The sequence below is a fragment of the Neoarius graeffei genome, chromosome 28 (genome assembly GCF_027579695.1).
Source record: "Neoarius graeffei isolate fNeoGra1 chromosome 28, fNeoGra1.pri, whole genome shotgun sequence".
NCBI lineage: Eukaryota > Metazoa > Chordata > Actinopteri > Siluriformes > Ariidae > Neoarius > Neoarius graeffei.
Genome location: NC_083596.1, coordinates 9,665,447 through 9,676,716, shown reverse-complemented (window position 1 = coordinate 9,676,716; position 11,270 = coordinate 9,665,447). Strand labels below are relative to the sequence as shown.

Sequence of the window (11,270 nt, the reverse complement as noted above, 5' to 3'; positions counted from 1 at the left end):
GGTCCTGGGTTCGAGCCCCAGGGCCGGCGAGGGCCTTTCTGTGTGGAGTTTGCATGTTCTCCCCGTGTCCGCATGGGTTTCCTCCGGGTGCTCCGGTTTCCCCCACAGTCCAAAGACATGCAGGTTAGGTTAACTGGTGACTCTAAATTGACCGTAGGTGTGAATGTGAGTGTGAATGGTTGTCTGTGTCTATGTGTCAGCCCTGTGATGACCTGGCGACTTGTCCAGGGTGTACCCCGCCTTTCGCCTGTAGTCAGCTGGGATAGGCTCCAGCTTGCCTGCGACCCTGTAGAACAGGATAAAGCGGCTAGAGATAATGAGATGAGATGAGTTCTTGTTGTGATTATGGTTAAATGCATTGTCAAGGGCATTACGTCACACATTCATTCTACTGGTCGGGCCTACGTAGCACGTGCGAGAGCACTGCACGCTAAAATCGCGTTTCCACGTGACACAAGTGACGTGACCTATTGATACACGTGCAATTGATCTCACGGTAGCAGAGTAGAGTGTCATCTCAGAAAAACAAGGTTTTATGGTTAATTTGCAATGCCACGACTGTCAAACATTCAGCGTGAACGTGCCATTGGCATGCTGAATACGGGAACATCCGTCACTGATGTTGCAAGGGTTATGGGATGCAGTCGACAGACCATCCATAATCTCCAGACACGTCTCCATCAAACTGGCACCACAGCCGACCGTAAGGAACCCTCCACAGAACTTGCAGGGGCTTGGTGCCATGTTGGTACAAATATGGCGGCACATTCCCCAAGCTGTGTTCAGACGCATCATCCAATCCATGAGGAGACGTTGTATCGCAGTTGTGAACGCCCATGGAGGACAAACCCGATATTGACATGATTTCATTAAGTTGTGACTCACAGTTTTTGATCATGGACATTGTGGTCGCATTTCCGGTGGAACCGATTCCATGACAAACATGATCTGTATGCTATAGCATCTTTAATGACAAGATAATTGAATACAATCATTATTTCAAACCTATTTTCCAAAATGTTCAAATTATTGACTTTGAAACGAGTGTAAAGTTTTTATTTTTGTTGAGTATATTCTGCATTCTGAGATGCTTTTCAGCTCATCACGGTTGCAAAGCATGATTATCTGAGTTACCGTAGCCTTTCTGTCTGGTCAGAACAAAACATTTTATTACTCCTACCTTTCTCATCAACAAGGTGTAGCTTCCAGCCACAGAAGTCTGTTTGTCGCACCAGTCTGGGTCACTGTTGCGTGTGAAATCCCAGGTGATCAGCAGTTTCCAAAATACTCAAATATTAAATACTAAAATACGAGGGTAAGTCAAAAAGTTCTAAGACAAATTGAAAAAAGTCTTTATTTATGAAAATAACGAAGCTATTTCTCTACATATCCTCCATTTAAGTCTAAACACTTCTGCAAGTGACGTTTCCATTGAAGAATTCCTTCTTTGAATTCTTTTGAAATTATAACATCTGTCTTAGAACTTTTTGACTTATCCTCGTATTAACTGAAGCTCTTGACCTCCGTGTGCATTGTGATGCTGCCACGTGATTGGCTGACTCGTTTTCAGTGAAAATAAATAAATAAATAAATAAATAAACAAACTCTACACAAACCTGATTCCATACATTTATTTTCAGTCACAGTACCCAATATTGTATATATATTTTTCTCTTTAGTGCAGCTAAAATGTTACATTTGCTTCCAAAGGAAGTGCTGCTGTCAAAATTTGACAGCGCTAACCTTTGCAGCGATGTGGCAGAAAGCAGATGGAAAACATTTTCACTAATTTACACATCGTTACAAATATTCACCAGGGTGCAAACGACTAAACACTTTACGTTTTGTATATTGTTCATGTACAATGAATGTCTAGACACTGGTCCTGAAGAGTTTAGGATCTGACTTCGTTTAACACATCGAATCAAATCAACTAATCCGCAAAACATCATGTTTGAAATCAGAGCTTGAACAGAAAACGCTGCAAGCACAAAATAGTGAGAGAAACTGCGTTCAACAAGAGAACATTTACATCTGTAAAAGAGGACAAATCGATAGTAGAAAGCTACACACACATGGCTGTGCTGATCTCGTAGAACAAATGGCGTTTATCCGTTTATTGAACAGCGAATCGGCAATCTGAAGGCTGCTTTCACACTCTGCGTCGTTTGTCGTTTTCGCTCAACTTTTCGCATTCGTACGTAATCTTACAAAAATACTACGGAAGCTGAGAGAGGCCCTTTTTTTTTTTATTCACCTTGTTATCCCGAGATAACGACATAATTAATTCAGGATCTCGAGAAAACAACACAACTAATTCGAGATCTCGAGAAAACAAAACCGTTATTCCGAGATCTCGAGAAAACAAAACAATTATTACATGATCTCGAGTAAACAGCTGAGAAATGGTTCATTCAAGTGCGCCAAGAGACTTGTGATATGCTGACTTTGGGGCTATTTCTCATTCTGTATAGACGCAACTTTGGTCATTAGAATGTCTGGAATAATCGATCACCTAATAAGGCAATATTTTGATCAGGGGTTGACACAGGGAGAGATTGCATTAAGTCTTTTAATAAGGGATAATTTCAAAATTAGTCCGCGGCACTTCCGCAGAAGACTGGCCTGGCTTCGTCTCTACCGACGGAGATACAGGGATCCAGCTGAGATCATGAAATAATTGCTTTGTTTTCTCGAGATCTCGAAATAACGGTTTTGTTTTCTCGAGATCTCGAATTAGTTGTGTTGTTTTCTCGAGATCCTGAATTAATTATGTCGTTATCTCAGGATAACAAGGTGAATAAAAAAAAGATTATATGAAGGGCCTCTCGCGGCTTCCGTAGAATACTTGCGTTCACTACACTCTTTAAAAAAAGGATGATTCATATTTAACCCTTTGTAGGTTTGTACAAGGGCTCTAGTCTGGAATCATGGTTTTGGTGACCAAATTCATTTGTTGTTTTGTTTTAAAGTGCCATTCCACCATTGGATGTATTTTTTTGGCATAAAATACAATATATTTTATGACAACATGACTAGACAGAGAAATCTTTTAGCTTCAAAATGATATATCAAACATAATTTTTTGACAACGACAAGTATATTAATTTTGCGACCAAAGTCACCTACCCTTTTAATTTCCGCGCGGTAGTGAAACGTGATGTCATCGGCAGGTTCCCCTTCTTGTGTACCACGTCACGTGTGATGTGGCACAGATTATCAGCAATGGCGGATAGAACGCGATTGTCAGCTTCGGAAAAGAAGCGAAGGAAAATAGCAAGTGATGCCCAAAGGAGACGGTCGATGGTGAATATCGGCACAGCAATCGACAAGTGGAAATCGCGTTCTGTCCGCCATTGCTGATAATCTGTGCCACGTCACACGTGACGTGGTACACAAGAAGGGGAACCTGCCGATGACATCACGTTTCACTACCGTGCGGAAATTAAAAGGGTAGGTGACTTCGGTCGCAAAATTAATATACTTGTCGTTGTCAAAAAATGATGTTTGATATATCATTTTGAAGCTAAAAGATTTCTCTGTCTCGTCATGTTGTCATAAAATATATTGTATTTTATGCCAAAAAATACATCCAATGGTGGAATGGCACTTTAAGTTCGTTTTTATTAACAGTCTGATGGAAACAATGGCATTGATGGAAACAGGCAATCACACATTTGGGGCTCTCCCTTAGTAGCAACATTTACCATCTTATCCACGCATTTTTCCACTTTTTACCCTGAGAGCAAAATGACTTGATCAGAATCTCTAATCTCTGTTGTCGGACTTGTGTCAGAAACATCTTGGAAACTTTTTGTATTGTCTATTAGACTGAACGTCTTACTCTTACTACTATCTACCAATCAATCAATCAATCAATCAATCACGTCAGGTTTCAGGTTGGAAAAGTGGTTCATTTAGTCATCCAATTGTGCTTCAGGGTAATTTTGACGTAAACAGAAGAGGAGGATTAAAAAGCACTGCTGCCTCTTAGGTTTTTTTCCCCCCTCCATCATAGTGGACGCACAAACCAATCAGGATGCAGCTCATGGGGCGAGGGGAGGGTGAGCGATGATAACGTTCTTACGTTACGTTCACACTAGCAAGAGACATGTTTTGGGTGGAGTTTGTCTTTTGTGGGTGTGTGCTGGCGCTTGTTGAGTTCTGATGAGATTGTTAGCTGCTGCATAGCCTCGAATTTGATAAAACACAAAATAAATAAAGCACTATAATCTGTGGTTTGGTTTACATGTTATGTGACTTTGTACTTTGTAGGTTCATTGACAGATTAGCAAAACTGTAGTGTAATTATTTGCATATCTAGACTCGCAAGAGGCAAGAATGATCTCTACTAAGCTTTAATTTTCTTCAAAACCATGCTTATTTTTCATTTTTGTGCATCAAACCAAGTAATTTGCATAGAAATGAGAAAATCTCCGTTTAAAGGTCACTTAAACTGCAGCTGTCAATGAATTCGCAGCACGGTGTGACAGCCGCCCGTCACTTCGTCATTGCTAGCGTGAACGTAGGGTTCGTGAGAGAATGTAAGGAGGCTTATGATTTACAACTTCATCACATTTTATCTTTACGACAGTCTATATCGATAAGCTGGCTGATCTGTGTGTGTGTTGTTCAGGTTACAGCATGTGCATCACTTGAACGGTTTATTTCAGCACAAACGGACGCGACAGGCAGTCTTTCTGTCGAAAAAAGAAGTGTGAAAGCAGCCTTATTACAACATTACAAGTGGTGATGCATCAAACTTGCATGCAAGTTCTTCCTGAAGTAATAACGCGGTGAGAAGAAAGGACCCGTGAACGACCGGTTTTAGATTTTCCCCTCAGGCATTTTGCAGTAAAGTTGAATAAATCATCTTGGTGATCTGCAGCACTGTTGCGTGTAGCGAGTACTGGATCACGATGGACCCGAAGCCCTTGTAGAAGCCCAGCGGACCCTCGTCGCGTCGGATTGCGTTGATGCAGTCCCTCATCCCCTCGTACTGAGTGTTAATGGGAAGCACTTCGAAGCCCAGGTCAGTGTTATCAATGATGGTGCGAGTTCCCTGAACGTGCAACCGGTGCAGCACCGTCTCCAGAGGAAATACCAGCACATCAGCACACAGGTTGGCCACGAAGCTAGCGATCAGCTCTGGGAAATAAGCTTCCAGCATGTTCTGGACCGGCTCATTGCCGAAGTCGGTGCGTTTGGGTGACGTGATGGTGTTGCCACGGCGACGCAGCACGTACAGCACCAGCTTCTGAACACTCGAGCTTACGATATAATGTAGGATGCCGTGGAGGACAGTAGGGAACACCAGCGCCCAGAGGGGAAGGAGGCGTTTACTGTGGGGCACACCCAGACCCAAGACACGCCCCACACCTTCCTTGATGCAGTCCAGGATGCCCGGGTTGTCCCGAATGATCTCACTCTATAGGGAGGCGAAAAACACAACATAAACCCTTTCATTAAGAATAACATCGAAAGGACACAATGCTGAGAAGAGTTTTTCACACACAAATTAGATTTTATTTTCATGGTCAAGCAGGGGTTCTTCAAACATTTTGCAGCTTTAAGGCAAGACACTCAAAGTGCATAATATCATGGCAATATATAGTTTTGATTTGTGCATCTGACGATGATATATTTTTTACAATTATTAATTAAATGCGTGTCAAATTGTATACACTACCGTTCAAAAGTTTGGGGTCACTTTGAAATGTCCTTATTTTTGAAAGAAAAGCACTGTTCTTTTCAATGAAGATCACTTTAAACTAATCAGAAATGCACTCTATACATTGCTAATGTGCTAAATGACTATTCTAGCTGCAAATGTCTGGTTTTTGGTGCAATATCTCCATAGGTGTATAGAGGCCCATTTCCAGCAACTCTCACTCCAGTGTTCTAATGGTACAATGTGTTTGCTCATTGCCTCAGAAGGCTAATGGATGATTAGAAAACCCTTGTACAATCATGTTAGCACAGCTGAAAACAGTTGAGCTCTTTAGAGAAGCTATAAAACTGACCTTCCTTTGAGCAGATTGAGTTTCTGGAGCATCACATTTGTGGGGTCGATTAAATGCTCAAAATGGCCAGAAAAATGTCTTGACTATATTTTCTATTCATTTTACAACTTATGGTGGTGAATAAAAGTGTGACTTTTCATGGAAAACACAAAATTGTCTGGGTGACCCCAAACTTTTGAACGGTAGTGTGTATAATAAGTAAAAAAAAAATTGTCTTTTAATATTTTTAGAACTGGCATATGTATTTTACCATACATGTATAGACTATCAGAAAAGAAAGACTTGCACAGTAAAGCTTGTTGGAAAATCCTTAATGTATGATCAAAATTATACCATGCATTATGCTAATTATGCCAAGTTTCGGTATAAAATCTAACATCAATCCAACACTTATCAGCATTTTAGGTAATTCCTCTGTAAGGTCCTTCCTAATATGGATAGGAATAACATTTGCATGAATGCCTGTCAAACAGAAACTGAAATTCATTAATTAAAATTAATTTGAGGAAACAGTTTTAAGATGTGGTTTCCACTCTAGTATGTGTGGTTTAGAAGGTTCATAAAGGAAATCTTTGGTGTCATCATAATGACAGATAAATTAATGCACACTCAGAGTACCTTATTAGGAACACTATACTAATACTGGGTAGACTTTTCTCAAAAGAGTCTCAGTTCTTCATGGAATGTATTCCACAAGATGTTGGATTAGAGAAGTGGCTTCGGGACCAAAAGTTCACTAGTTTGGTTCCCTGGACCAGCAGGAATGGCTGAAGGGCCCTTGAGCAAGGCACCTAACCCCAACTGCTCCCCAGGCAGCTCTGGGCATGTTGTACGTCGCTCTGTTTAAGAGTATCTGCTAAAAATGCCATTAATGTAATGTAATGTTGGAAACATTCCTTTGGGATTCTGGTTCATGTGGTCATAATTCCATCAAGCAATTCCTGCAGATGTGAATCTCCTGTTATACCACATCCCAAAGAGTTCTACTGGATTCAGATCTGGTAACTGAGGCGGCCACTGAAGAACACTGAACTCATCGTCGTGTTCATGAATCCAGCCTGAGGTGACTTTTACTTTGTATTATGCTGGAAGTAGTCATTAGAAGATGGTAAATTGTAGCCATGAAAGGATGCACAAACAAACAGTTTGTGGTATTCAAGTGATGATGGGTAAAAATGTACCAGGAAAACATTCCCCACAGCATTACACCACCCCCACCAGTCTGGACTGCTGACACAAGGCAGGTCAAGTGCATGGGTTCATGCTGTCGGTGCCAAATTCTTTCCCTACCATCTGTGTGCCTCAGCAGAAATCAGACGAGATTCATCAGATGAGGCTACAGTTTTCTTTTCCAGTTTTGGTGAACGTGTGCCTGCTGCAGCCTCAGCCTTCTGATATGGTCTTCTGCTTCTAAGCCCATCCACCTGAAGTTCTGACGTGTTGTGCATTCCGAGATGCTTTTCTGCTCGCCACAATTGTACAGAGTAGTTATCTGAGGTACTGTAGCCTTTCTGTCAGCTCCAACCAGTCTGGCCATTCTCCATTGACCCTCTCTCATTAACAAGGCATTTCTGTCTGCGGAATTTATTGCACCATTCTGATTAAGCTCGATGGAATATTGTGCATGAAAATTCCAGGAGACTCAAACCAACCTGTCCGTCAACAACAATCACGCCACTGTCAAAATCACCGACATAATCTTTTTCCTTCATTCTGATGGTTGATGTGAACATTACCTGAAGCTCTGGTAAGTCCTGGGTCTGACTTTAAACTGCAACTGGTGGTGAGTCTCAAGTCCGGGAGGACTTGAGTATTGGGGAAAGTGGAGTTACCCCTTAATCACCATTGCTCCCAGGTCCGCTCTGACCCGGAGTGGTAGCACCTGCCTGGGTTCCAGCTATGAGTTAAATAGTACATCACCAATGAAGCGCTGGCAACAGGGTGTTTTTCGGTGCAATGTGGCGGATGAACCCAACAGGGTCAATGGCACACCACTAGATGGCATGCAGAAGAGCCACTCAAATGGCCAACGGATGGCATCACTCGGCAAGTCAGTTGTCAGTGCGGGGCAACTTCCATACCCATCAGGTCTGTGGCACTTTTGTGCACCACTTGGCATCAGGTCTGGAGGTCCAGAGAGACAACACGATGGGGGCACGACATCGTTTGTCTTACCTTACTGTGCAAGGTGCTTCATTAGGAGAGGAGACCAAGTCTGGTGCGCTCTGGTGTGGGCCTCGTGGCCCATCTGCGTTTCTGCACATCCTAATGAAGCAGTCATCATCGCTAGCAATGGACAGCTGACGACGTGAAGCTCTTGACCTGCATTTGCATTATTTTATGCTTTGCACTGCTACCATGATTGGCTGATTAGATAATTGCATGAATGAGTAGGTGTACAGGTGTTCCTAATAAAGTGCTCACTGAGTATTTATACATATATGTGTGCGCGCGCACGTATATACAGTGCCTTCCAAATGTATTCATCCCCCTTGGTGTTTGTCCTGTTTTGTTGCATTACAAGCTGGAATTAAAATGGATTTTTGGAGGGTTAGCACCATTTGGTTTACACAACATGCCTACCACTTAAAAGGTGCACTTTTTTTTTTTACTGTGACAAACAATAATTAAGATGAAAAAACAGAAATCTGGAGTGTACATAAGTATTCACCCCCTTTCGTATGAAACCCCTAAATAAGAGCTGGTCCAACCAATTCACTTCATCAGTCACATAATTAGTTGATTAAGATCCACCTGTGTGCAATCAAAGTGTCACATGATCTGTTACATGATGTCTGTATAAATCAACCTGCTCTGGAAGCACTCTGACTCTGCTACACGACTAAGCAAGCAACATGAAAACCAAGGAGCCTCCAAACAGGTCAGAGACAAAGTTGTGGAGAAGTATAGATCAGGGTTGGGTCATAAAAAAATATCCTAAACGTTGAATATCCCAGGGAGCACCATTAAATCCATTATAGCAAAATGGAAAGAATATGGCACCACTACAAACCTGACAAGAGAAGGCCACCCACCAAAACTCACAGACTGGGCAAGGAGGGCATTAATCAGAGATGCAACAAAGACACCAACGATAACGCTGAGCGAGCTGCAAAGGTCCACAGTGGAGATGGGAGTATCTGTCCATAGGACCACTTTAAGCCATACGCTCCACAGAGTGGGGCTTGATGGAACAGTGGCCAGGAAAAAAGTCATTGCTTAAAAAAAAAAAAAATCACATTTGAAGTTTGCCCAACAGCATGTGGCAGACTCCCCAAACACATGGAAGAAGATTATCTGATCAGATGAGACTAAAATTGAACTTTTTGGCCATCATGGGAAATGCCATGTGTGGCGCAAACCCAACACCCTGAAAACACCATCCCTAGAATGAAGCATGGTGGTGGCAGCATCATACTGTGGGGATGTTTTTCATCTGCAGGGACAGGAAAGCTGATCAGGACTGAAGGAAAGATGGATGGCAATACAGGGCAATTCTGGAAGAAAACCTGTTTTTGCTAAAGCTACACTGGAGTGATTTAAAGGGAAACATTTAAATTTCTTAGAATGGCCTAGTCAAAGCCCAGACCTCAATCCAATTTTGAATCTGTGGCATAACTTGAAGATTGCTGTACACCAACGCAACCCATCTAACTTGAAGGAGTTGGAGCAGTTTTGCCTTGAGGAATGGGCAAAAATCCCAGTGGCTAGATGTGCTAAGCTAATAGAGACATACCCCAAGAGACTTGCAGCTGCAATTGTAGCAAAAGGTGGCTCTATAAAGTACTGACTTTTTTGGGGGGGGGAATACTTATGCACACTCCAGATTTCTGTTTTTTTTCCATTTTAATTATTGTTTGTGTCACAATAAAAAACAATGTGCGCATTTTAAGTGGTAGGCATGTTGTGTAAATCAGAATGGTGCTAACCCCCCAAAAATCCATTTTAATTCCAGCTTGTAATGCAACGAAACAGGACAAACACCAAGGGGGATGAATACTTTTGGAAGGCACTTTATGACACACACACACCAGGAAACATTATTCAAATGTGACATCACATGATTGTGACAAGTGGGCGGAGTTTAAAGTTTCTTCAAAGTTCCTAAGTTTAAGGTAATACAGTGACTTTTTTTTTTTAATTATTGATATGAAACTGACATCCCCTCCTTGAACCGCCACCTTAACATGGTGGAGGGGTTTGAGTGCCTCAGGGATTCTAGGAGCCATGTTGTCGGGGGCATTTGCCCCGGTAGGGTCTCCCAAGGCAGACAGGTCCTAGATGAGAGATCAGACAAAGAGCGGTTCAGAATGACCCTTATGAGAGGAAAAGCAGGTATCTGAGTGACCTCACCAGGACCAGGGATATCGGGGCCCCACCCTGGAGTCAGGCCTGGGGGAGGGGCTCATCGGCGAGCGCCTGGTGGCCGGGCCTATGTCTGTGGGGCCCAGCCCAAACGAGTACCACGGAACCACTCTCCTGTGGACCCACCACCCGCAGGAGGTGCTGTAAGGGTCCGGTGCACTGTGGATTGGGTGGCAGCCAAAGGCAGAGGCCCTGGCGTACTGATCCCTGGCTGACAAAACTGGCTCTTGAGACATGGAATGTCACCTCCCTGGTGGGAAAGGAGCCTGAGATTGTGCGTGAGGTTGAGCAGTACCGACTAGATATAATTGGGCTCACCTCAACGCATAGAGCTTGGGCTCTGGAACCAATTTCCTGGAGAGGGGTTGGAGACTCTTCTATCCTGGAGTTGCCAAGGGTGAGCTGTGCCAGGCAGGAGTGGGGCTGTTGGTAGCCCCCCAGTTCAGAGTGCTAACATCGGAGCTCTCCCCAGCAAATGAGAGGGTCGTTTCCCTGTGCCTTCAGGTCGGGGAACGGTCTCTGACTGTCATTTGCGCTTATGTGCCAAACGGTAGTTCAGAGTACCTGGCCTTCTTAGAGTCCTTGAGTGGGGTGCTAGAGAGTGCACCATGAGGGGACTCCATTGTTTTACTGGAGGACCTCAACGCTCACGAGGGCAATGATGATGAGACCTGGAGGGGTGTGATTGGGAGGAACAGCCTGCCCGATCTGAACCCAAGTGGTGTTCTGTTGTTGGACTTCTGTGCCATGCAAGGTTTGGCCATAACAAACACCATGCTCGAGCATAAGGGTGTCCACAAGTGCACATGACACGAGGACACCCTAGGCTGTAGATTGATGATTGACTTTGTAGTTGCTTCATCTGATCTACGACCGTATGTC

General features: G+C 43.2%; 1 protein-coding gene across 1 annotated transcript in view; it reads right to left on the bottom strand.

Moving 5' to 3' along the window:
* Positions 1–3,535: 3,535 nt before the first annotated feature.
* slc25a46 (solute carrier family 25 member 46) overlaps positions 3,536–11,270 on the bottom strand; it is a 62,375-nt gene continuing 54,640 nt past the window's right edge. The window contains exon 8 of the mRNA XM_060913161.1: positions 3,536–5,428. Coding sequence (XP_060769144.1) covers positions 4,841–5,428 — 588 coding nt within the window. The 3' untranslated portion in view covers positions 3,536–4,840. The remainder of the gene's footprint in view (positions 5,429–11,270) is intronic.